The sequence below is a fragment of the Miniopterus schreibersii genome (assembly GCF_964146895.1).
Source record: "Miniopterus schreibersii genome assembly, chromosome: 2".
Lineage (NCBI taxonomy): Eukaryota > Metazoa > Chordata > Mammalia > Chiroptera > Miniopteridae > Miniopterus > Miniopterus schreibersii.
Genome location: NC_138102.1, coordinates 151,852,497 through 151,880,401, shown reverse-complemented (window position 1 = coordinate 151,880,401; position 27,905 = coordinate 151,852,497). Strand labels below are relative to the sequence as shown.

The window sequence follows — 27,905 nt, the reverse complement described above, 5'->3', positions numbered from 1 at the left end:
CCACGGACAATGTCTGTGCTAAACTTGAGGCCTGGGGGGCAGTGTAAATTGATTAAAGCTGGTTGTCATCTTTGCAAAATACAGGCAATTTCCAAAATAATGACAAAGAGGCTTCAGACATCAATAATGGCAGCTTGGCTAAGACTGGTGATCAAAATGTTGGCATACAATTAATTTGGATACTTATGCCATAAGAAACCATCTGGCCCTCGCTGGTTTGGCTCAGTGGTTAGAGCGCGGGCCTGCAGACTGAAGGGTTGTGGCTTCAGTTCTGGTCTAGAGTACACCCCTCCATTGCAGGTTCCATCTCGGGCCTTGGTCAAGGCGAATGGAGGAGGCAACCAGTCGATGTGTCTCTCTCACACTGATGTGTTCATGTTTCTCTCTCTCCCTCCCACTCTCTCTGAAAAGCAATGGAAAAAATATCCTCGGGTGAAGATTGAAAAAACAAAACAAAACTCGTCTGAGTGATTTTTTTCAAGAACTATTAAAATGTTTCCAGTTATTAATTTAATTTTAAATAAACTTTTTCTTATTAGGGATTTTAAGTTAGAACAAAGCCAGCCTACTCCTTAGCAAAGTAACGTGGCAGCTGTTCTTATGAAGAGTGCTGTGCCATGCTAGCCTAATATGTTTTGGCTAGGTTTGATTGCAAATCTTAGTTGCAATTGTACCAATTACTTAAATCCTTGCTATTTCAGATTTTCCAAGTAAAATAAAAGGAACCCCCAACCCCAAGTTTAAAAGAGTGGTATTACATAAAAAGCATCTTACTAAACAGTGGAGATAACTAGCTAAATATGACACCACACCTGCCCTCAGCGAGCTCGCTGCTGGCTGAAGGGGAAGGGCATATTACTGTCATGTGCACAGTCCCCCTCCCATTAGCAAATACAGTACCTGGCTAAGATCCATATGCCTACTAGGTAACTGATAAATATGTGTTGAATAAATAAAGGAATGAATGAAGAGATGAGACAGTATGTGCAGAGGTTATGAGTTGGACAAATAGCCTGTTTTGATCCCAGCTCTGCCACATATGTAACCATGTCACTTCACTTAAAACCCTGCAGCATCGGTTTCCACATCTATTAACCTATCCCACAAGGCAACTGTAGAATTCTTACTGAGTGCCTCACATACAATAAGCACGCAATAAATAACAGTTTAACAATAATGTGTGAAAAGAGCAACAAGGAAAAGAAGGAGCGATTAACTTTGAGAACTAGATTATGTGCTATATATGTACATTCAGAAATAGGAAACAATTGTTGGATTTGGAAATTTTTTTATGATGAATAAGGAGTCTTTTATTTTCCAAAAACAATTTATTCCATGTGGTAGGAAATATGATCATTGAAGACAATGACTCACATCATTACAGCTCCGTAATGAGAGAAACTTCTCCGGTTAACTCAAGTTAAAAATTTTTCAGGGAAGGACTCTAAACGGCCTTGCTTGGATCAGGTCCATTTCAGACAGATCTCCTTAACCTGGTGTAGTAGGCAGAAATATGGCCCCTCTAACATGTCCATGCCCTAATTCTTGGAACCTGTGAACTTTACATGGCAGAAGGGACTTTGCGGATATAATGACAGGTACCCGCTTTGCGGTGTGGAGATTGTCCTGGGTTATCCAGGTGAGCCAATTGAATTATGGGCTCTTCAAAGCAGAAAAGCTTTCCTGGCTGTGGTCAGAGAGAGACATTATGACAAGGAAGGGTCAAAGAGTTGTGGCATTGTTAGCTTTGAAGGTATTGAAAGAGGGTGACGAGCTAGGAATGAGGAGTCTCAAATCTGGAAAAGGCAAGGAGATGGACTCTTCCAAGGAGACTCCAGAAAGGAATGCAGCCCTGACGATAGCTTGCTCTTAGCTCAGTGAGAGCCACACTGGACTTCTGACCTACAAGGCTGTAAGATATTTTGTTGTTTTCAGCCACTAAGTTTGTGGTAGTTTGTTAAAGCAACAATAGGAAACTCATACACAAGGGAAACGGTGGAAACCTAGCTGCAGTTCTTCCCCAAATTCGCTCAACCTCATCTGCCCAGAGGCAGCTTGCTCAGTGAGATTCCCAGCAGCCTCCACCACTGGGCTGCTCGCCTCGTTTACAGGAATAAATTGACTTGAGGGAATGAAGTAGACGATGCAGAGAGAGAGGCAGAGATAAGAGGTAGAGAGAATTCTGATGCTGCCTGAGTCCATGGTTCCAGTTACTTTTGAGGCCAAGGTCATGCTAGTGCTGTGGTTGTACAAGTTAAGTAATTCCTCTTTTTGAGTTCATTTGTTTGAATTAAATTTCTGTGACTTGCAACCAGACTGTTCTGCCTAAATCATAAATGTAGAGTGAGAGAGGGATGGCTGAGGAAGGCGTTTTTGTTTGTTTGTGTTTTTTTTTTTTTTTTAAAAAAAGCCTTTGGAAACAGTACCTGATAATGGCTTAATCTGATTTCAGAGTAACCTACTGAGAAACACATTACCCTACTTTAGATGAGGAAAGTCATACTTACTGGCTAAGTGGCTTTCCCACAAGCAAGAGTGTTCTGAACTTAAAATGTAAAAAGCCAAGTCAGTTTGCTTTGTCTCCAGGGAAACACATTGTACATAGAGTATCCTGCCTTATGTTTTTTCTTTTTTAATGTTATCAAATTAGAGCCACTCTTTTTCAAGGCCTCACCACTTCCTATTTCTCTAGCCTCAGACACTTTAATGTGCCTAATGAACTCAATGCTCTAACGTCTAAACAAGTACTAGAGACCAGCCTGCTTAAACCTAACGTGGTGGTAGTGATAGAACTTTTGACACTGGCCATGTGATCATTCTGCCTTCTCCTAGAAAAAATAGAATTAAAAAGCAGTCACTATTGTTCCTGAAGCATGTTAATAGAAGGCTCTGGATGTTCCATCACAAGAGATATTTTATAATTTAGATGGAAATATATAAGGCCTTGTAACATTCATGACATTTGTCTTTCCAGAATATATGTATGCTTGCTTTTAATTCTGCCATTAGCAATTAGGAAAAGACTATGTCTATTGGTGCCACAAATAAGGGAAAAGGCTGTAGCTGCATCATTTTTGCCCCAGGGCAGCTTGCCCCTATGAAACAGCTCCTGGTTATGCCTATGGAGCTTCACCATGAGCCTGCCCCCTCTCTTCTGTCTGTCCTCTGTTTTTTGGAGTTTTGAAAATTTTTTTGCATTTTGTCTCTGAAAGTTTTGTTTTTAAGGAGAATTGAACAGAAAGGATTGTTCATAAACCTTGATAAGATACCAAAATACCACTAATGGACCTTCAGGTCTTAGTTTAGCTTTATTTATTTGTTCAAAAATATGTATTGAGTACCCACCATCAACATGTTCCCCAGGGCTGCTGTGGATGGCTGTGCTGGTGAATGGCACCTACTGAAGTTGTACAGTGCACAACTTCCAACTGCTGGTGGTCCTTCCCCTCATGGAGATGAAATCTAGTGACTTCTAGGGTCTTGCTTGAACTTTCCTCCCTCTCATACTGAAAAAAGTGCTCCTATTATGTGCTCCATAATACGCCCAATCATAGGACTTTACCCGTTTATTTATAATGGTCCTGTTACATTGTAAACTCAAAGGGGACTGAGAGTGAGACTATCTTGTCACTTTCTAGGGGCTAGGGATGCATCAGTGAATTAAACACTGAAAAAAATCTGGCCTCTGGGAGCTGATAATGTAGCAAAAGTGAGAGAGTGTAAACAATTTCAATGTGTAGCAAGCTAGATGGAGATAAATGCTATGGAGAAAAATAAAGTAGGGAATGGGGCTTTCTCCTCACCTACTTTGGATCTTTGCTTAAATGTCACCTTTTTTCCCTTTGAGATAGGAAACCTTGGAGGTTTGGAGGAGTGAGATATTATCTGTCTGAAAAGAAGAACAACATTTAGGAATAGAACAGTAGGCACACTTAGCAAAAAGCTAGCAAGGCAGTGATCAGATCTCCACTTTGTTGGGGATCAGGCCACAGCAAATAGCATTTTATACCGCATTTGGAGAACAAGGACCCAGCCTTTCCCCTCTAAAACTCTGACACAATTTCTTCCTGAACACGTTTTTACAAAAATCCTGGAGAACCGTGTTCTAATCTGGGCTGACTGTATTTTTGCAAAATACTATCAGCCTACAGACCTTTTGCACCTGGCTGGGGTGTCTGAGGCTAGGAGCTGTTTAAGCCTTTCTAACCCGTTTTATCGAGAAAGCGTCCTCCTAAGGAAATGACATCTTGGGTAATCAAGGGACTCTGCTATACTTAACACGTGTTCGGTATTTTCCCACCCAATACGCCTCAGGCATACATGCATCTCTGCCTTCCTGCCGTCGGGGCTTCGCTCCCTAGTCTTTTGACAGGAGCCCGTGAAGCATCCCGGTAACAAGCAGCCCTGCCTCCCCAGCTCCGGATCCGCGGGGCCGCGCAGCCTTCTGGGAGCCGTAGGCTCTGGCTTTCCTCCGCTGCAGAACTACAACTCCCGGCAGGCTTCGCTTCTCACCTCCTCCCTCTTAGCGCACGGCTTGCCGGGAGGGGGCAGGTAGCGGCCGGGCAGGGTCCAATGGGTGCCGGCTCCCGAGGAGAGGGCGGAGGAGAGGAGGAAGGAGGCGGAATCTGGGCCCCGGCCCCATTCATTGCCGCGGCCCGCCGGGCGGGGGTCCCGTCTTCTCGGAGTCATGGAGGCGCTAATTCCTGTTATCAACAAGCTCCAGGACGTCTTCAACACTGTGGGCGCCGACATCATCCAGTTGCCTCAGATTGTCGTGGTGGGAACGCAGGTGAGAGACGAGGGCGACGTCCGCCCAGGCCAAAACCGGGGCGCGGGCCTGGTCGGGGCTGCGGCGGCGCACGCGCCCAGGCCAGCCTTTGCGGCCTGTGGGACGCGGGCGCTGCTTGCGACCCCGGGGCTTCCTGGGTTGTGCCGCGCCTGCCCGCCCCGGGCTGCCTTGCACCGGGGCTGGGACTCGGGGCCTGGCCGGGAGGCGAGGGGCGGAGCCGGCGCGGCGAGCCTGGCGGGTCCCAGGGGCGGGGTGGGGAAGGGACGGGCCGTCGGGCGGAACTGGAGTCCTCCGAGACCGGGCGCGGCTTTCCCCGCGGGCCGCTGCTTCCAAGGGCACTTGGGGGACGCGCGGTGCACGCGGGGCGCACTGGCTCGCCGGGGGCCGGCTGGCCCGTTCTCGGTTGGTTTCTGGTCTGCGGGGCGTCCTGTTTCCCTCCTCGCTTTGCTGAGGGGCTGCGGAATCAGTTTTGGAACCGCGCGCGGGCGGGGCTGACAAGGCCGCTACTGTGTAGCACCTGAGGGTTTTTCTGCAGTGTAATCTATCGCTGCAAGGCTTCGAGAACGCCTAAGCAGTTAAACACAACCAAAACACAAACAAACATCTAAACCTGGGTGTTAGGAAGGAATATTCTATTTTCCTGCATAGGCTCTGTTTTTTGTCTTGCATTTAAATTGGGCATCGAAGTTCTCTCTTACAGATAACATAATTTTTATATGCAGAAATGTTGAAATAATGTTATTTCTAGAGTGACAGAGAAGTGTAGGTTTTGTTTTCTCTGCCTGCTGCTTTTCTTGGTTGAAGAGGAATCTTAGGACATTTATTAGAGTTCAGAGAAGCTCATTTTAGAGATTACTTAGTATATTGATTTTAAATGCTTTCATTTAATGATCTTTTCATTCGAGGAAGGGGACGGTTTTCCGGTCATTTCAGCATACGACATGTATGGAGTGTATCCCAACACTGGAAACCTTGGAAACCATAGACATCCTGTACTGTGTGCTTTTTTTTTTTTTTTTTTTTAATATATCTTTATTGATTTCAGAGAGAGGAAAGGAGAGAGAGAGAGAAACATCAATGATGAGAGAATCATTGATGGGCTGCCTCCTGCACGACCCCACTGGGAATTGAGTCGCAATCCGGGCATGTGCCCTGACCGGGAATCAAACCCGGACGGCCTGGAGCCTAGGTCGATGCTCAACCGCTGAGCCACGCCCGGCTGGGCTGTGTGTGTGTGCTTTTAATTAGTTAAAGCAATAGATATTATTTCAGAAACAAATTTCTATGGTCTGCTGTAAGATCTGTATAGATTCCACTCAGTCCTGCCTACGCATATATAAGGTGTTCCCCCAAAATGTACACACACACTTTGAATAATTATAAAGACAGTGTTTATTAAAATATATTTCATTTTGCCCGACCAGCGTGGCTCAGCGGTTGAGCATCCACCTATTATCCAGGAGCTTTCGGTTCAGTTCCCAATCAGGGCATATGCCCAGATTTTGGGCTCATCCCCAGTAGGGGAGGTGCAGGAGGCAGCAGATCAATGACTCATCATTGATGTTTCTCTCTCTTTCCCTCTCCCTTCTTCTCTCTGAAGTCAATAAAGATATACTTAAATAAGTAAAATACACTTCATTTTCAAAATTGAGCTATCACCTGTTAAAGTGTGTATACATTTTTGGGGACACCTTGTAGTAGTATTTGTAACTTAATATTTGTAGTGATTGGCAACTCTGAATCATCAATATATAGCAAATTATAATCAGTATTTTTATTGAGTACATTTTCTTACTGCTGTGTTTCTGTTCCTAGCCCTGGGAATAGTCTGGGTATGTAGTAGGTGCTCCATAAATATTTTGAATGAGCATTGTTCACTGTAACTAGATAATATTTTAAAACACTGGTACTTTTATGTTCAAAACCTGTTTTTGTAAATGAATTAGAGGTGGGATATAAATTAAACCTTTGTTAGTAATTTGGGAGTGTTTCCTAGTGGTAGACCGGAAACTTCCCATATACTGTACTTTAAAAAAATTCTCAATGCTTTTTAAGCTTGAAGCAGAAAAATATATTGTGTGTGCACTATAGTGTGCCAGCATGAATAGTTTAAAATCAAGAAGCATTTTTCACCCTGGTCCTTGTGGCTCAATTGGTTGCTGGTTGGGTTCCAGGGCAGGGCACATGCCTGGGTTTGGGCTCAATCCCCCTAAGGGAAGCCAGCAGGAGGAAGCTGATTGATGTTTTGCTCTCACATCAATGTTTCTCAATCTCTCCCTCTCCCTTCCCCTCTCTCTAAAAATCAATAAAGGGAGAAGCAGGGTAGAAAAGTAAATACCTCACCATTATGAAAACTATTAACATGTGCTAGCGAAAACCATCCTAGTAGTGACAGTTATATGCGACATTTGCATGTTGATGTTTGAAATTACTCAGTTTTTAGACTTGATCTAGTGAGGGCTATCTCCATTTAGGTCTTTATTAGCTGAAATTCAATCCTTTATTTTTACAGAATAAATAAGAGCAGAAAAATGTCTTTTTTCCATATTTTCCTCAATATGTTGGAAAACCTCTTCTACTTGATTTGAATATAAGTACACCGCTACTACTTTGTCATCTATGCCTTTAATGTTGTGTAACATATATATACATACAGCACACACCTCACATTCGTATTTATTTATTTATTTTAATTTTTATGTGTTTTTATTGATTTCAGAGAGAGGAAGAGGGAGAGAGCTAGAAACATCAATGATGAGAAAGTCATTGAATGGCTGCCTCCTGCGTGCCCCCTACTGGGGATTGAGCCTGCAACCCGGCTATGTGCCCTGACTGGACTAGAACTGTGACCTGGTTCATAGGTCGGTGCTCAACCTTGAGCCAGACTCACATTCATATTTAATGGAGTAGTGTACAGTGAGTGAGTTCCAGACATAAAAGTGTTTTGTGCTTAGTTCTGACTAGTAAACTCAGTGTCAGTGATCATGTCTTCATAATACAGATATAGTCTTTGTCTTATACATTACCTATACCTTAGATGGCTGCAGGTCCTATTTATTGAACTTTTGTTTTCTTTTTTCTTTTTCTTTTTTAAAATATATCTTTATTAATTTCAGAGGGAGGAAGGGAGAGGGAGAGAGGTGATAGAAAGATCAATGATGAGAGTCATTAATCGGCTGAAGCCCGCAACCCGGGCATGTTCCCTGACCAGGAATCGAACCCCGATCGCCTGGATCCTAGGTCGATGCTCAACCCTGAGCCACGCCCGGCCGGGCTATTGAACTTTTTAAAACAGCATTTCTCAAACAGTGTATATTAGAATAATTTTGAAAATTTGTTTCCTAGATTCCATCCCCAGAGATTTTGATGTACTAAGTCTGGGGTGGACCAGGCACTACAGGTGATTGTGATGTGTAGATAGTTCATAGATTCTAATTTGAAGTATATTAGTGAGTCTTTGATTTTAAAATGCATAAAACTGGGAAAAACAGGGAAGGGAAGCTGAGTCTAAGCACACCACCATCCAATAGCATGTTGATCTTGGTGGTCCAGGCAACCTTTGCTGACCCCTAAATGCTTTAAACTTTATTAGGTTGCCCAATACTTATTTGGGGCCTGGAGATATGGAAGAGTTGAGAAGAGGTAATGATGTTTACAGCTCTCGATCATTCACAGGTTTTATGATTTAGCTAAATAAATTGCTTTCCTCTTTCTCCAGCTGAGATCTTTTGTGTGGAAAGGACAGAAAATGGGGAGAGAGAAGCTTAGTACTTGTGACCAGGGTGTACTTTGCAGATGAGGGAGGAAATAAGACTTAAATAACTTTTGTGAGTCAACTTGAGAAATTTAATCACAATTTGTTAAATTAAGAATTGGAAGGAGTAGCACTCTAGCATGTAATCCAAGCCACGAGCCAGGGTAGGAATCCCAATGCAGATGACACGAACCCGAGACTCTTGCTCAGTGTTGCCAGAAATGTACTTTTCACTTTGCCTTTTATTTCAGTGATTTCAGCAGTCTACCTTCAGTAATTCAGACAAATGCAAAAAGAAAAGGAATCTTGAGTTTTAAATGACCAATTTTCACACCAATTTTTTTTATTTAGCATTTTAAAAATTGAAAAATAATTCATATAAAATTCACCATTATAAAGTTTACAGTTCAGTGGTTTTAGTATATTCACAAGGTTGTGCAACTACTGCCACTAATTCCAGAGCATTTTCATTATGCCAGAAAGAAACTCTGTTCCCATTAGCAGTCACTCCGCATTTTGTCCTACCCTCAGCCCCTGTCGACCACTAATCTACTTTCTATATCTATGGATTTGCCTATTCTGGATAGTCCATATAAATGGAATCATACAATATGTGGTCTTTGTGTCTGGCTTCTTTTTTATTTTAATTAAATTTTTTTTCAATTACAGTTTACATTCAGTATTATTTTGTATTAGTTTCAGGCGTACAGCATAAATGTCTGGTTTCTTTTGCTCAGCATGGCATGTCAGAGATGCATCATGTTGTTGCATATGTTAGCACTTCATTACTTTTTATGGCTGAATACTCCATTGCAGCGATTTTCAACTGGCGCGCCACAAGAACTTTTAAGACGTGCAATACCTGATTATTTAGTCAAGGGCACTGACCTCTTTTCCCTTAGATTGTCAAATAAAAAAATGACAACAGACAACACAAAATAGCTGTCCCGGGTGAATGAGTCAAAATTATACCTTTTTTTTTTTTTTTTTTTTTTTTGTCAGATGGGCAAAATACATTTTTTGGTGTGTCACGGAATTTTAGTAGTTAGTTTATGTGTGCCATGAGATGAAAAGGTTAAAAAATTGCTACTCCATTGTATAGATAAGGCAGAGTTTGTTTATCCATTCATTAGTTGGTAGACATTTGGGTTGTTTCCACTTTTGGGTTATGATGAATAATGCTGTGAACATTCATTTACAAGTTTTTTGTGTGAACATATGTTCAATTCACTTGAGTATATACCTGGAAGTAGAATTGCTGGGTCATATGGTAATCCTATGTTTAACTTTTTGAGGAACCACCAAACTGTTTTCCACAGTATCTATACATTTTACATTCCCACCAGCAATGTAGAATTGGCATTTTCATTTCTGCAAATAGGTCCTTTGGGATTTGATACAGATTGTGTTTAGTCTGTAGATTACATTGGAGAGTATTGCCATTTTAATACTAAACCAGGTATAAAATTTTCAGTTGATAGTTGTTTTTTCCCCTTAAATTGGCACTTCAAGTCATGCAACTGCCTTTGGTTTCCATGATGATGGGAAATTTTTTGTATCTACTGTTAATCTTATTGAGGATCTCTTGTATATGAGTTGCTTCTCTATGACTCTCTTGCTGCTTTCATTATCCGTCTTTATCTTTTTTAAAAAATATATTTTTATTGATTGCAGAGAGAGAAAGGGAGAGGGAGACAGATAGAAACATCAAATGAGAGAGTGTCGTTGATCAGCTGCCTCCTGTACACGCCCCAATGGGGATCGAGCCCGCGACCCAGGCTTGTGCCCTGACCGGAATCGAACCTCGATGTCCTGGATCATAGGTTGACACTCAAATGCTGGGCCATGCTGGCCGGACTGTCTTTATCTTTTAACAGTTTGATTGTAATTGGTTTCCTACATGGAGTTAATTGAGCTTCTTCATTGTGTAGATTCATATAACTTATACTACGCTTTCCTACTTTTATGGAAAAAGTGGGGACTTTTATGGATATTACAAGTTTATGGTCTTATCAGGTATATGGATCTCGCTCATTTCTTACGTTTCAGATAGCACTGGGCCAGTAGTTTTATTAACCAATAAAAACATTCTTCCCTAGGGACTGCTAGGTCTGCAGCATTTTAGCCAGTTTGGATCCTGGATAGTTGACGTGTGTTAATATTACTGAGTTACATATGCAGTCATTATTCCATACAGGAACCAAAGTTTAACACCATAAATTATGAAGTGTTTTAAACTTCAGATTTAAATTTTGCCAACAGATTTGACCTCTATGGAAGAACATTTTAGTTCCTTTTAAATACCATAACATTAACATTTCTAAGGACATTCTGAGAAACATTTTATTTAAAATAAGTGAGGCAAATATTAAGAAAACCTTTTCTATAAATCTAAAATTATTACCAAATAATAAGTAAAAGAAATTAAGACAAGTACATCTTTATCTGTTATATTAAAGGCAAAATAAAGCATTGAGAGGCCTGTTGTATACAACAAAAAATAAGAACTTAGACATTAAAAACTGAATCAGCCTTGGTTAATGGGGATTGAATGAATATTTACAACTCCCCACTCCCAACTTACGCTACTTGCCAGAAGGAAAGAGCTAAAAATATGACAAAGACTTTTCAGTGAAAGGCTCCATCTCAAAATATAAATTCAGAACACTATAAATGTCAGTACAGTACAATTTGGAAGAAACTAAAAGGTGACACTGAGACAAGGCACACAAATTTTTAGCCCCTAAATACACAGGGTATTGAATCAATTTTGGGAGTATATAGAGATGAAAAAACAGAAGGTCACTCTATTTTCAGAACAAGCCAGTTGTGACTTCTGCCACATTGCAGCTCCTGTACCCACTCATTTTCCTGGAAAGAGTGCAGGCATTCACTGGGTGTTTAAATCACCAGGGGAAAATGAGCACTGATGTAACCAGTTGTTGAGGGAGCCAACACCATTTGTAATACTAAGGTGAAAAATTGGGAGCCCACAGATGTGTTTTGTTTGGTCTGTATGTGCTGATACATACAGTTTTTTTCTTTTAAAAAATTGAAATATAATTGACATATAACATTACATTAGTTTTAGGTGTACAGCATAATGGTGTGTGTGTGTATGTGTGTGTATGTTGAAATGATCACCACAAATGATCCAGTAACCATCCATTACATATAGTTGCAATTTTTTAAATCTTACAATGAGAACTTTTAAGATTTATTCTCTTAGCAACTTTCAAATACATAATACAGTACTATTATCTATAGTTGTCTTGCTGTACATAAGATGTACATTACATCTCCAGGGCTTATTTTTTATAACTGGAAATTTTTACCTTTTGACTGTTGTCACCCATTTTACCCACCCCCTGCCTGTGGCAACCACCAATTTGTTCTCTATCTATGACTTACTTAAAATTTTTTTTTTAATTTATCGATTTGAGAAAGAGAGGAAAGGGGAAAGAGAGAGAAATACCGATTTGTTGTTCCATTTCTGTATGCATTCATTGGTTGTTTCTTGTATGTACTCTTACTGGGGGATGGAACCCACAACCTTGGTGTATCAGGATTACACTCTAACCAACTGAGCTACCCCGCCAGGGCCTGTTTTTTTGTTTCTGTTTTTACTTTTATTTTTAAAATAAGATTTCACATATAAGTAAAATCATATGCTATTTGTCTTTTTCTGTTTGACATTTTACTTAGCATAATGCCCTCAAGGCCCATCCCGGTTCTCCCAAATTTTCTTCTTTTTTATGGCTGAATAATATTCCATTTATACTATCCGTTTGAATTAGTGTTTCTAGTTTCTTTGGATATCTTCCCAGAAGCGGAATTGCTGAGTCATAAGATAAGTTTCATTTTTAATTTCTTGAGATAACTCCATACTGCTTTCCACAGTGGCTGTACCAATCTGCATTCCCACCAACAGTGCACAAGTATTCCCTTTTCTCCATGTCGTGGCCAACACTTGTTTGTTGGTTTATTGATGATAGCCATTCTGACAGGTGTGAGGTGGTTTTAATTTGCATTTCTGTGATGATTAGTCAGGATAATCATACTTTCATGTCTGTTAGCAATCTGTATGTCCTGTTTGGAGAAGTGTCTATTCAGGTCCTTTACACATTTCTTTCTTTTCTTTCTTTTACCTTCACCTGAGGATATTTTTCCCATTGCTTTTCAGAGAGAGTGGAAGGGAGAGAGACACATCAATTGGTGGCCTCCTGCAGAGGGATTGATCTTGCAACCAAGGTACATGCCCTTGGCTGGAATCAAACCTGGGATGCTTCAGTCCTCAGGCTGACACTCTAACCACTGAGCCAAACTGGCTAGAGCTCCTTTACCCATTTCTTAATTGGATTGTTTTTTGTGTGTTGGGTTTAAAAGTTCCTTATAAATTTTGGACATTAAGCCCTAATTAGATGTTTCATTGGTGAATATGTTCTCCCATTCAGTGGGTTGTCTTTTCATTTTGTTGATGGTTTCCTTTGCTATGCAAAACCTTTTTAGTTTGCTATAGTCCCTTTTGTTTATTTTTATTTTGATTCCCTTGCCTGAGCAGATATATCAGAAAAAACATTGCTACAAGAAATGTCTGAGATTTTACTGTCTATTGTTTCTTGTAGGACTGTTATGGTTTAGAGTCTAACATTTAAGTCTTTAATCTATTTTGAATTTATTCTTGTGTATGGTGTAAGAAGGTGGTCTAGTTTAATTTTTTTTATGTATCCAGTTTTCCCAGCACCATTATGAATAGACTGTCTTTGCCCATTGTATGTTCTTGCCTCATTTGTCAGATATTGACTATAAAGGCGTGGTTTTATTTCTGGACTCTTTATTCTGTTCTGTTGATCTATATGTCTGTTTTTATGCCAATACCCTGCAGTTTTGATTACTATGGCCTTTAGTATAGTTTGATATCAGGTAGCGTGATTCCTCCAACTTTGTTCTTCTCCCTCAAGATTGCTGTGGCAATGTGGGGTCTTTTGGTTTCATATAAATTTTTGCAGTATTTGTTCTAATTCTGTGAAATATACTCTTGGTATCTTGATAGGAATTGCATTGATTTTATAGATTGCTTTTGGTAGTATGGAAATTTTTTTTAATATGTCTTTATTGATTTTAGAGAGAGGAAGGCAGAGGGAGAGAGAAGTATCATTGTTGAGAGAGTCATTGGTTGGTTGCCTCCAGCATGCCGCCCACTGGAGATTGAGCCCACAACCCAGGCATGTGCCCTGACCGAGAATCAAACCCTGATCTCCTGGATCATAGGTCAATGCTCACCCCTGCTGAGCTATGCCAGCCAGGCAGTATGGACATTTTAATGATGTTAATTCTTCCTATCCATGAACATGGTATCTGCATCCACTTATTTGTATCTTCTTCAGTCTCTTTCTTCAGTGTCTTATAATTTTCTGAGTATAGGTCTTTTATACCCTTGGTTAAATTTATTCCTAGGTATTTTATTATTATTTTCGATGCAATTGTAAGTGTGATTGTTTTCTTAGTTTCTCTTTCTGATAGTTCATAATTGGTGTATACAAATGCAACTGATTTCTGGATATTTATTTTGTATCCTGCTCCTTTGCTGAATTCATATATCAGTTCTAGTAGTTTTTTGGTGGAATCTTTAGGGTTTTGTATGTACAGTATCATGTCATCTGCAAATAATGACAGTTTTACTTCTCCCTTTCTAATTTGGATGCCTTTTATTTCTTCTTCTTGTGTGATTGTTGGGCTAGGACTTCCAGTACTGTGTTGGATAAGAGTGGTGAAAGCTGACACCCCTGTCTTGTTCCTGTTCTTAGGTGAAATGCTTTTAGTGGTTGCCCATTGAATGTGATGTTGGCTGTAGGTTTGTCATATATGGCCTTCATTACATTGAGTATGATCCCTGTATTCCCATGTCGCTGAGAGTTTTGATCAAAAATGGATGTTGGATTTTGTTGAATGCTTTTTCTGCATCTATTGATATGATCGTGTGATTTTTGTGTTTCACTTTGTTTATGTGATGTATCACATTTATTGATTTTTGAATATTGTACCAACCTGCATCCCCAGAATAAATCTCATTTGATCATGGTGTATGACCTTTTTAATGTATTGCTGGGTCTGGTTTGCTAATATTTTGTTGAGAATTTTAGCATCTACGTTCGTCAGGGATATTGGCCTATAATTTTCTTTCTAGTGTTTTTATCTGGTTTTGGAATTAGGGTAATATTGGCCTCATAAAATGAGTTTGGGAGTGTAACATCTTGAATTTTTTGGAATAGTTTGAGAAGGATAGGTGTTAGTTATTTTTGAATGTTTGGTAAAATTCACTTGTGAGACCAATCCATGACTTTTGTTTGTTGGGAGCTTTTGATTACTGCTTCAGTTTTATTAGTTGTAATCATGTTTATTTAGATTTTCTGATTCTTGCTTCAAATTTGGAAGGTTGTATGTTTCTATGAATTTCTCCAGAATGTACAGTTTGTTGGCATATAGCTGTTCGTAATATTTTCTTACAATCCTTTGTATTTCTTTGGTGTCAGTTGTTACTTCTCCTTTTTGACTTCTGATTTTATTTATTTGGGTCCTCTCTCTTTTTTCCCCTTTGTCTCTCAATACAGTCTTTGTTTTAAAGTCTATTTTGTTTGCTACCCCAGCTTTCTTTTTGTTTCCAGTTGCGTGTAATGTATTTTTCAATCCCTTCACTTTCAGTCTGTGTGTATTCTTACGTCTGACGTGAGTCTCTTATAGGCAGCATATAGATGGGTCTTTTGTTTTTTTAATCTATTCAGCCACTGTATGTCTTTTGATTGGAGAATTTATTCCATTTGCATTTAAAGTAATTATTGACAGGTATGGACTTACTTCCATTTTTGTGTTTTCTGACCATTTTATAACTCCTTTCTTTCTCTCTTGCTCTCTTCCATGTGGGTTGATGATTTTCTCTAGTGTGGTATGTTTAGATACTTTATCTTTTGTGTATCTACTATAGGTTTTTGCTTTGTGTTTACCATGAAACTTACATAAAGCAACTTATAGTGTTCTGTTTTAAATTGATAACAACCCACACATTTTATGTTTTTGATGTTATAATTTAAGTTTTTTATCTTGTGTATCCATTAATAAGTTATTCTGGTCATAGTTATTTTTACTACTTTTATTTTTTAACCTTCTTACTAGATTTAGAAATGATTAACACACCACAGTAGATTTTCCTGAGTTTTACAATATTTACCGTTACCAGTGAAATTTATACTTTCATATGTCTTCTTGTTACTCATTACATGCTTTCATTACAGCTTAAAGAAGTCCCTTCAACGTTTCTTGAAAGGCTGGTCTAGTGGTGATGAACTCCTTAAGCTTTTGCTTGTCCTGAAACTCCTTCATTACTGAAGGACAGCTTTGCTAGGTAGAGTGTTCTTGGTTGGCAGTTTTTGTTGTTGTTGTTGTTTTTTTAACTCTTAGCACTTTGAGTATATTATGCCATTCCCTCTTGCTGACAAAGTTTCTGTTGAAAAATCTGCTTATTATCTTATGGGATTTCCCTTGTACACAAGAAGTTGTTTTTCTCTTGCTGCTTTTAAGATTCTCTCCTTGTCTTTAACTTTAGAAACTTTAATTATAATGTGTCTTAGTTTGGGTCTTTTTGGGTTATTTTTATTTGAAGCTCTCTGGGCTTTCTGGGTATTTGTTCATTTTTCCAAGTTAGGGAGATTATCAGCCATTATATCTTCAAATACGTTTTCTAGCCCTTTCTTTCTCTTTTTCTTGTAGGGTCCCCTATAATGCAAATGTTGGTCGACTTGATGTTGTCCCATAAGTTCTTTAAGCTATCTTCATTTATTTTCATTCTTTTTTTGGATCTAATTGGATGAGATCCACTGTACTATTTTGGAGTTCATCGATCCTTCTGCTTTCATCTAGTCTGTTGTTGAACCCTTCTCTTTTTCAGTTCAGTTATTGTATTCAGCTCTGTAATTTCTGTTTGTTACTTTCTTATATTTTCTGTCTCTGTTGAAATTTTATCTTTGTTCATTCATTGTTCTCTTGAGTTCATTGAGCATGTTTATAACCATTATTTTGAACTCTATCAGATAACTCACTTGTAACTTCATTGTAAAGTAACTTCATTACTTTTCTTTTTTTTTCTTTTTGGAACACATTCCTTTGTTTCTTTATTTTCCCTGATTCTCTGTCTGTTTTTATGAATTAGATAAAATAGCTTAGTCTCCCAGTCTTGAAGGAGTTGCCTTGTATAGGAGGTGTACCTTATTGTTCAGCTCTGCTCTAGATCTTACTTGTTGTCTCTCTCAAACCTTTGTGATTGTCCTAGCAGCCTACTTTTTTCTTAGTGGCTCCCAGGAGTTGAGAGTATGCCAAGATCTGTTAGTGTCAAAGGGAAGGATCTCAGTCAGCACCTAGATTCAGACTCATTGGAAGCTAGACCCTCAGGCAGCAGCTTTTAAAATATATTTAAATATACCTTTCTCAAGGGAAGATGGGGAGATGGGCATTTCTGTCTACTCTCTGTACTGTGCCCTGGCAGGGAGGGTATGGTGAGCCTGTATGAGCCCTTTAAGGACTGCTTCTTTGTTCACTTACAGCCTTGTGGGTCTTGTGGACACAATCCCTCTGTTGGCTTTCAAAGTTAGATGTTTTGGAGGCCCATGTCAGGTATAGGTCTTAGAAGTTGGGGTACCAGATGTGAGGCTCATACCCTCTGCTCCTCAGAAAGAGTGTGGGTGTACTTAGATTCTTTTCTATTGTGGGTCGCTGCACCTGGGATGGAGTTTATGGCAAAATTGTGTCAGCCTCTCCTACTTGTTTCAGTGTAGGTTTTTGCCCTTTACCGAATGTATAGGTATCACGGTTTTTGAGTTTCTTTCAGAGGGAGTTGTTTGGTTTGTAGCTGTAAATTTGGTGTGTCTGTGAAAGGATGTGAGTTCAGGATCCTCCTACATCACCATTTTGAACTGGAACTGACACGTTTATTTTTTTAAAGTGTATTAGTTTTCCAGTGTTTAAAAATTGGTGAATTCATTCTAAAGGCCCAGATTTCCAGTTTAAAAAAAAAAAAAAATTCAGAAAATCTGACAACACTGGGCCACATTCCCAGTGATCTGAACAATGCCTGTTTTAGATGGGTCAGACCTGGTTTTCCAGAGCTCCCATTGCTCCTGGTTTCCTTTTTTGGTTGCCATTTATCAATCTATATGTGTTCTTTTCTATTATAGTGTGAAGAGGACAGTGAAATATTTCCTATTTCCATATCTGTCAAAAGTAAAACACTACCTGAGAAATAATCTTGTATTTTAATATAAGGAATATTCTTGTATTTTTCACAGTCCTCAAAAATATTCTTTTATTTCATGAGATGTGAGAAATATTTTTATATTTTTAATGTGCAGACAAAATATCAGAAGAATACAATCTGGGTTGATTTACCCATTCAAGTTACCTGCTGCTTGTGTGGGCAACTGAGTTTGTAATCCCTGTGTTAGTTTGTCAGGGCTGCCATAAAAAAGTACCACACAGACTGTGTGGCTTAAATAACAGAAATTTATTTTCTTACAGTTTTGGAGGCTAGAAGTTCAACATCAAAGTGTTGGCAGGCCTAGTTTCTTCTGAGGCCTCTCTCCTTCACTTGCAGATGGCTGTCTTCTTGCTATATCCTCATGTGGTAGTTTCTCTGTGTGTCACGTTCTTATGTCTCTGTGTGTCCTAATTTCCTCTTTTGTAAGGACACCAGTTAGGTTGGATTAGGGACTACTCTAATGGCCTTGTTTTAACTTAATCACCTCTTTAAAGGCCCTTTCTCCAAAAACATTTTGAGGTACACATTCTGAGGAGGGAGGGAGTTGTTAGGGCTTCAACATATACATTTTAGAGTAACACAGTTCAGTCCATAACAACCTGTCGTTAAAGATATCTAGTATATAGATACAGAAAAATGTACAACTGAAAATCAGTAACCATAAAAGGAGGAAGCTAAAGTAGATAATCAGTGTAACAAAATGCAGTCAATATAGAATTCAGTAGAAGACTTTAAAAAGTATTCATTGTGAGATATCTGATTTAAGACGGAAGGGGGAAAAACAGTCAAAGATCCAACATATGTACAATAGAAGTCCCCAAATAGGAAAAAAGGATATCAGGGAACAGATATAAAACTAAATTAAAAACAAATTTTGGAGATACATTTTGAAAGAGCATAGCACATACTTGAGAACACAGACATAGTCTAGTAAAATTATTGGACATTACAGGAAAAATAAAAATCTTGCAGATGTTCAGGCATAAGTCACAAAGTCTCTCATAAGGGAAGGAAAATCAGATTATTTATTATACCTTTCTACAGTAACAATTTATGAGAGAAGACATACTATGAAAGGATTTATGAGAGGATGTACTTTAATATGGAATTCCATATTTAAGATACTTAAGAAACATGAGCCCAAGATTTTATATATAATCAAACTGAATTGCAAGTGTAAAAGTCACAAACTGTTATTAGTACGCTAGAACTTCTGTTCTCATCAGCCCTTCCTGAGGAATCTACTAGAGAACAAGTTTCAGAGAATCAAAATGACTAAAGAGACATTAACATAAGGACTGATTGTTAGCATTGCACGTATAGTTAGAGAACCAAGACTGAAAAAGTCTTGAGGGTTAAAAAAAGGAGAAAGTATGGTCTGCAAAACATTAAAAAAACTATTTTCAGTAATCATATTGGTAGTAGTATTGATATTATTTGGAGACTTTGTGTAATTGTGAAATAAAGAGCAAATTAGTAATTGTGTTATTCTGTCATAAACTGTGTCCTTGAGAACCACGATATTCAGAATAGAAGAAAGAGGATAGATATAACTCAAATTGGGAGATGTTGTGTGCATATAGGGTGGGTGGGGCAAGTGTTGGTAGCCCAGATAGAGAAATAAGCTAAATATTTAACTCCCGGAGTTTTTAAAAAGGAGACTAGATAAGTAATCCCTCTACCCCAGAAGAAGAAGGAAAACAAAAACAGGAAGAAGAAATTAACAGTATTAAAAAATTACAAAATAAAAGAAAACCAATAAAATGCACTTAAGCCATCAAAAAAATTATAAAATGAAATCAATAAAATACTGATTTGACCAATAAAACCAGTTTAATGGCCAATTGGAAAATTTGGTCTGAATAAAAGAACATAAAGGCAAAATATTAGAAATAAGTGAACAATTTCTTTGAACATTTTAAGCAGTTATGCTATGGACAGGTTTATCAAACACATAAAGAACATGTTGAAATTATTTCGAAGTACAGGAAAGAAATGATGGAAAGCACCCATTTTACTTAATGAGAGGGATAAACCTGGATACTGGAACCTAGCAATATCAGATGTGCTGCATAATTTTCTTTTTTTAACTTATACTTATTGTTGAAAGTATTACAGGTGTCCCATTTCCTCCCCCAATTGACCCCCTCCACCTCACTCCCACCTCTTCCCCAGGCCTTCACCCCGTCATTGTCTGTGTCCCTGAGTTGTGCATATATGCATATAACTTCTTTGGTTAATCTCTTCCCACCCTCCACCCCCTTCCCTCTTCCCTCTGAAATATGATCATCTGTTCCATGCGTCAATGTCTCTGGATCTATTTAGTTCATCAGATTCTTTTGTTCACTAGCTTCTTGTTCAAGAAGACCCTTCAACATTTCCTGTAGTGCTGGTTTGGTGGTGATGAACTCCTTTAGCTTTTCCTTGTCTGAGAAGCTCTTTGTCTGACCTTCAGTTCTAAATGATAGCTTTCCTGAGTAGAGCAATCTTGGTTGTAGTTCCATGTTTTTCATCACTTTGAATATTTCTTGCCACTCCCTTCTGGCATGCAAAGTTTCTGTTGAGAAATCAGCTGACAGTCGTATGGAGGCTCCCTTGTATGTAATTAATTGTTTTTCTGTTGCTGCTTTTAAGATTCTCTCTTTGTCTTTAACCTTTGGCATTTTAATTATGATGTGTCTTGGTGTGGGCCTCGTTGTTGTTGTTTTTTGTTGTTGTTTTGTGTTGTTGTTTTTTAAAAAATATATCTTTATTGATTTCAGAGAGAGGAAAGGAGAGGGAGAGAGAGACAGAGAGAACCATCAATGATGAGAGAGTCATTGGGGATGGAGCCCACAACCCAGGCATGTGCCCTGACCGGGAATCGAACCCTGATCTCCAGGATCCTAGGTCGATGCTCAACCGCTGGGCCGGTATGGGCCTCTTTGGGTTCCTCTTGTTTGGGACCCTCTGTGCTTCCCGGACTTGTAAGTCTATTTCTTTCCCCAGGTAGGGGAAGTTTTCTGTAATTATTTTTTCAAATAGGTTTTCAATTTCTTGCTCTCTTTCTTTCTGTCACCCCAATAATACAAATGTTGGGCCTCTTGAAGTTGTCCCAGAGGCTCCTTATACTATCTTCATATTTCTGGATTCTTTTTTCTTTTTGCTCTTCTGGTTGGGTGTTTTTTGTTTCTTCATGTTCCAAGTTGCTGATTTGATTCTCAGCGTCCTCTACTCTACTGTTGATTCCTTGTAAATTATTCTTCATTTCAGTTCCTGTAGCCTTCATTTCAAATTGGCACTTTATTATGTTATCGATTTTCTCAGTTATTTCCCTAATAGTCTGCTTAAACATCCTTATAAACAAAATTATGAACTCTGTATCTGTTAGCTTGCTTAGATCTATTTCATTTAGTTCCTCTTCTAGAGATTTCTTCTGTTCTTTCCTTTGTGAAATGTTTCTTTGCCTCATTTTGGCTGCATCCAGGTGTTTGTTTCTATGTATTAGGTAGAACTGCTATGTCTCCTGGAATTTGTAGAGTGGCTTTGTGTAGTAGGTATCCTGTAGGGTCCAGTGGCTCAGCCTCCCCAGTCACCTGAGCTGGGCCTTTAGGTGCTCCCTTATGTGGGCTGTGTGCACTGTCCTGTTGTAGTTGAGCCTTGGTTGCTGTTGGTGTCCCTGGGAGGAATTGACCCCCAGGCCAGTCAGCTGTGAGGACCAGCTGCAACTACAGCCAAGGAGCTGCTGTGCTGGAGACACCCCTATGGAGCAGGATTTACTTCAGTGGGGCTTTGGTGTTCACCAAGTGTGCCCCTTGAATGTGTCACTCGTGGATGTGGTAGGGTTGTAATCCAGCATGGTCGAGTCTGACCACCAGGTGCACTGTCTCTGGGGCCTCCTGGGAGGTATAAAGTCAGCCTGTGCCAGTGCCTTGCCCAGGGCCACCCAGCACGAGCTACACAGCAAACTGTAGTTGGCTGCTACTTGTGCTGGGCTTGGCGGTGTCCAGGAGAGGCCAAGCTATGAGCCAATGCAGCTGCCGCTAGTGCCAGGCCTGGGGCCGCTTATCAAGCCCTATGGGGCCCACTGCTGCTTGTTTGAGAGATTTTAGGAAAGTCCTAAGCATGAGGCTTGAGAGGCCACTTGCACAGAAAAGCCCCTGGAAATGGCCCGGATGAGCTGCAGGTGGGGAGGGGCGGGGCCTCCGGGAATCACGGGGCGGGGCCAAAGGTGTGAGTCAGGTGCTGGTGATTCAAATACGACGCCTGGCTGCGGGCTCTGTGTGGGTAGGACTCGCCAAGGGAGCAATGGCCTCTGCCAGCTCTTCTGCCTGGGAGGAAGCCGCCCCTCCACCTCTCACCCCAATTTCAGGCAGGTTAGTTCCTCCCCGAGTGTCCCAGGTCCTTTCAGGCTGCTGCCCGGCGCTGGGCTCAGAGGGAGCGTCCGAGTGAGTCCGTGCCGGGCCCTTTAAGAGGAGCTGCTGGGGCTCCTGCAGCCTCTGCGACCCTCAGAGACAGTCCCTGCTGTTTTCACAGCCCGAAGCTGTGGGGACGTCTCTTCCCACCCTGGAGTCCTGGGCTGGGGGCCTGCTGTGGGGCTGGGACCCCTCACTCCTCTGGGAAACCCCCACTGCCAAGATTCCCTCCTGGGTTTCAACCCTGGCACCAGGTGTGGGCCTGCGGCGGTGTCTCCGCCCCCCCTACTTCTCTGGACGCTCTTTCAGCTCCCTGGTTGTGGGGCTTCTGTGCAGCCAAATTTCAGGAGGCTCTGAGAGATGGTGGTTCTGTATTTTAGTTGTAATTTTGATGTGGTTGCGGGAGGCGGCAGGTGCGGCTGTTACCTACGCCGCCATCTTGTTTTCCTCCATAATTTTCAATATGACCCTCCATATCCTGTTTTCTCTCATGTGAGACTTTTCTGGACAACATGAATGGGTTCCTATGTGCTCTGGCTTCTGATTAGATATGGAAATGGGGAGCCCTGGCAAGAATTAGAGAAAGGCGGAGACTAAAATTTGGGTATTTATTCCCCTGGCTCACTGTATGTAGGTTCCATAGACTGGCTCTCTCTCTTCTGAAAGTCCTAGTCCTTCCTTGGGAGCCTGTAGGTGATTAGAGCTGCTTTGTTACTAGCCTGGGTTCTTGCATTTACTTACCTCTGTGATTCTCCTAAGCCTCATTGACAGCTTTGTAAATAGTCCACTTGTAAATGAACCGTCCTTAAATTAATCTAAGTGGGTCATCTGCTTTCTGTAGACCCGTGTTGATACAATAGATGAGTTTAGGATTTTGCATTTGTAGAAAATATGAAATTAAAAGATGTACTACTTTTGGCTGCTAAGAACATATACAGTGCAGAAAACATTAATTACAAAGTTAAGAAAAACAAAATTTATAAATATTTAAAATGTATAATATAGACAAGGGGTTTATATAGTGTTTGATTTTCTACCATTTATTAGAAGGGTAAGTCCTCATTTAATGTCGTTGATAGGTTCTTTGACATTAAGAAAATGACATAAAATGAAACCAATTTTACCATGGGCTAATTGATATAAACAAGAGTAAGTTCTTGTGTTTTCTCATCACTGTTATAATGAAATGACATTTAATGAAATGACATTATTCAAGGACCTGATGTGTTGTGTATCTGTGTTGTTTTCTGAGTGATCATTGAATTGTGGTTATATAGAAGAATGCCCTGTTCTTAAGAGATATGCCTCAATATTTAGGAATGAAGTATCATGATATATGTAATTGTTAAATAGGACAGTAAAAGAAAAATGTATGTTTGTGTGTAAGAGGAGACAAAATAAATGTATCAAAATGTTAATAATTAGTGCTTCTTTGTTAAGGTATATGAGTATTCACTGCTGATACTCTTGCATCTCTTGTGTCTTTGAAATTTTCAAAATAAGTTGGGGGAAACATTGAAAACAACAAAAAATTAAATACTTAATATGGATAAAGAACTTTATGAAACTAAAAAGAATCCTATAAAATGCCAGCATTTGAACAAGCAAATCACTGAAGGAGAAATACAGAAAGCCCTTAACCAAAATGATGCTTGGCTTGAATAATAAAGGAACACAAATTTAAATAAGCTGTCAGTGTTCGTCTATTGAAGTAGCAAAGATTCAATGAAGTGGTAATGTCCAGTGCTAATGGGGATGTAACAAATTTAATGGGAAATATAGCTTGGTGCCTGCCATCTTGTGTGCAGCCTGGCAGTATTTGTGAATGCTCTAAATCTGTATGATCTTTAATCATAGCAGTTTCATTAAAGGAAATAAAGTCTACTGAGGTAATAGAAGAAGTGAGTAAGGTTATATATACAAAGCATGTACTTTGCAGCCTTGTTAGCAGTAGCAAAAGCCATTTAAGTGTCCATCAGCTGGGGTTTGGTTTTATACATAGTAGAATACTATTTAACTGTTAAACACAGAAGTTAATATGGTGATATAGAATGATATTTCTGATTGTTACAATAAAATAAAAGCAGGTTAGAGAAAAATACATATAGTACTATCCCATTTAAAGTAAATTACATATTATGGACGTAATTTTATATATATCAGTATTATAGAGGTTTTGAAAACCTGGGTGGGAGACTGTCAAAAAGGTAGGAAAGTTATAGGGGAGTGGGACTTCTTTATTCTTTCTTTTTGGATATATATATATATATATTTTTTTAAAGAAATAAACATCATATAATAGAAAATGTAACACTTTTTATTTAAAAGGTTTTGCAGTCATTTTTTCTTTAAAATAATTTCATGTATGCTGCTATATTCATGTAGTCGTACTGAGTTGTAAAAAATCTGTTAAACTCATTTTGTTCTTGTATATTCTGTTTTCAGAGCAGTGGAAAGAGCTCAGTGCTAGAGAGCCTAGTGGGAAGGGACCTGCTTCCCAGAGGCACTGGTATTGTCACCCGGAGACCTCTCATACTGCAGCTAGTCCATGTTTCACCTGAAGATCAACGAAAAACAACAGGAGAAGAAAATGGTAAATTTTAGAATTGGAATAAGAAGAATTATTATTTTTGGTGGAAACTTAAAGACATGAATTGATTAGACAGTTATTAGTGGCTGTAACGGAAGTAGAAGCCCTGGGAAGAGAAGTGGTATGCATCTCTCCTCATGTAAAAGAGTAATTTTTGTTGTTTTGAGGAGGCTGAGTAAACTTGTTTGGAATATAGTACCTCTTTGGTATTCAGCTTAATAAACTGATGTTAATGCTGTTTAGTGGGGGATTTAGCGAGACACTTAGCAAGCGGGAATCAGTTATTTTAAAGAAAAGCTTTTATCTTGAATGTTTCAAACATTTTTCCTAGTGTTTAGAACAATGTTTTTTCTTTTTTACTTTAATTAGAATTTAAATAATTTAGATTCTAGTTTAAAGATTTTATTTTAAATAAGATTAAAATGACTTTGCTTTTCAGCATAGCAATGTTATCTCAAACCTCCCTTTTCTGATCTTACCAATGTGCCTGCTAAGTTTGAATCTTTTGCGCTTTAATAACATGAATATTATTTTTAGAAAGTTTTGATTTTTTAAATTATCTTTTTTACTATCCTCTTGGTAAGGTTTACCTATGTAGCACATACTATTTTGATTTTTAGATCCCCTCCCCCAAATAATAAATGTGGATTACTAAGACAAGAAAATATGCACTGTCCTTTTTCATACTTCTTTGATTAAAATGAAAACATTTTAAGAAATGCTGTGCCCATCAGCAGATTTTAAATTGCTTATTAAATATGTACCCTATATTAATCATTTATATTAGTGAAGTTTAAAATGTTTGATGACAGTAATATATTTAATTTTCCTTTTTTAGTTCAGTGTTTGAAAGTCTATAAAGTAGCTCTAATTATTAAATGACACTTGTAGCAGAGCACCATGTTTGTTCATCTGCAGACATCTGGTTTCAGGGCAGTTTCATTCTGTTTTCTATATCTGATCTAAGATGACAGTATTGATGAAATTGAAGTTACTTTAATTTCTGTATCTGAATTTTTTTCCTTTTACTTATTATAGGAGCATTGGTGGTGGTAGCTTGGCTCCTGCCCACCAAGGGAAAAGAGACCTGTCATGAACATTTATAGTGACTGTAGGAAGTTAATCACTGAAGCAAGTTAATGAAGTTGCAGATGTTAACAGTAATGTTTTGGGATAGACTGCCCAAGGATATGTAGGAGCCTTTTAATTGTATTAGATATCTTCTTGATATATTATTCATTACTTTGCATTTCTATATTTTTTTAATTATTGAAATTCTGGATCTTGAGTTTAATCATTTTGCACTAATTTATGGTCTAGATTCAAATATACAGACTAACACTTTAAAATTTTATTCCCATTAACTTATTAAGTCAAATTTGCCAAATACCTTAAACTAAAACTTTAATAAACTGTATGGCGTTCATTAGATGTCTTTTAACTTTTTCTTCAGCCACCTTGAAAAGGGCAGATGACAGATAACCTGTCTCTCAGAAACTATTTGCAGATGTGGACAGTGTTTCTAGAAAAGGGTGTACATTTCAGCTATAGAAGTGTTATCTTCTCACTCTTTGCTTGTATGTCCACTATGTTTTGTTGATGTTTCTTCTTGGTGGTTGGCCAGTAAATCTGCATATCTTTACTTGTATATACATATATATTTTCCAAGCTTAGTGCTTATTTTTTTATATAAAACCTCACTTAAAATGACAACACAGCTACCCAGAACATAAAATAGGATTTCATATATTTTGAGTACTAAATTTCATGTGTCTTATTAATAACTAGGATAGTTCCTTGTTTCTCTTCAGAGCCTCTTTATCCCCAGGATAAACAATTCTACCTAGTTATAAACCATTCTAACCCAGAGGATATTAGGAAGAATGATGCAGAGAAACATTTAGTCGGTCAGAAGAGTATGAACTACCTGACAGAGGAGAAAGTGAGGAAAACATAATCAGAAGAATGTCAAAAGAGGAGAAAAATCAGTCTCTTAACCATTTTGTACAGGGACTTATAGCCTCAGAGGGCTTTGTTATATAGCAAAGGCCAAAGCTGACAATAATAGCTTAATTTAAGAGGAGCAATATTAAGAGGAACATTTTAGATAGAGGTCAGCAAAACTGGCTTAAATAAAATATTTTAATGTTTAATATGTATAATTTAATTATCAGGAAAATTTACTTAACATGAGATCCTTCATTCTTCCAACTACATAGGATAAACTGAGGTGCCAGTATATAGACTTATAGTATTTTTCAGTTTGTCCCCCACTTCTGCCAATGTAAAAGAATTTTCTGATAAAATCTTAAAAAAAAAAAATTAAACTGTTACAGTGGGATGGTGATTTAGTTTGAACTTTGAGTTCCATGATTATCTTTCATATATTTGTAAGAAAAAATCTTGCTTTCCTCAGATTTCCTTTTAGACAAAATCCAAAAGTAGCATGCTGATGAAAGACCAAAATTGTTTTTGTGGTGGTCTGTTAAATTCAATATATATATTTCAAAGAACAATCCCTTATAAAGCTCAATCTTAGTGAATATATACTTGTATATATTTACTTCTCTTAAGGTTTTGAAAGATGTATTTGGTATGTTTTGTAGGTTCTTTTTGACCAGGCAATTTATTTTTTTCCATAGTCATCAAATATCTAAGGCAAATTTTTGAATAATAAATTTATTTTAATCCATTTGTGTTAGAATTAGAAACCAGAAGTGACAGAATTAGTTGTGATGGAAAATAAAAATAAATTATGGCACACAACATGCTTCATATATATCACTTAAAATATTATATGCATCCCTCTAACTAGAATTAATTGTACTGGAAATAATATAGTTGTAAAGTTTAAATAATTGAATGCTATGTGCATTTGAAATGTATTCAGGTTTCTGCACATTTTTTTAAAAAGGTTTAAAATATCAGGGATAAGCACTAAACTTATCATTCTGTGCTGTTTCTCTTTAACTACAGACCCTGCTACATGGAAAAACTCAAGACACCTTTCTAAAGGTTTCCTTTATCCATTGTTTTTGGCCCTTCTTTTCCTATTATGCCTGCATGTGTGCTTA

General features: G+C 38.6%; 1 protein-coding gene across 8 annotated transcripts in view; it reads left to right on the top strand.

Moving 5' to 3' along the window:
* The first annotated feature begins 4,462 nt into the window (after positions 1 to 4,462).
* The window catches only part of DNM1L (dynamin 1 like), a 46,841-nt gene continuing 23,398 nt past the window's right edge, over positions 4,463 to 27,905 (top strand). For 3 of the 8 annotated variants that reach the window (XM_081130232.1, XM_081130231.1, XM_081130228.1), the window contains exons 1-3: positions 4,556 to 4,789; positions 24,687 to 24,834; positions 27,808 to 27,846. In XM_081130232.1, coding sequence (XP_080986358.1) covers positions 4,688 to 4,789; positions 24,687 to 24,834; positions 27,808 to 27,846 — 289 coding nt within the window. In that variant the 5' untranslated portion in view covers positions 4,556 to 4,687. Of the gene's footprint in view, positions 4,790 to 24,686; positions 24,835 to 27,807; positions 27,847 to 27,905 lie in introns of all 8 variants that reach the window. The other 5 variants (XM_081130234.1, XM_081130230.1, XM_081130229.1 and 2 more) reach the window with 3 other exon arrangements.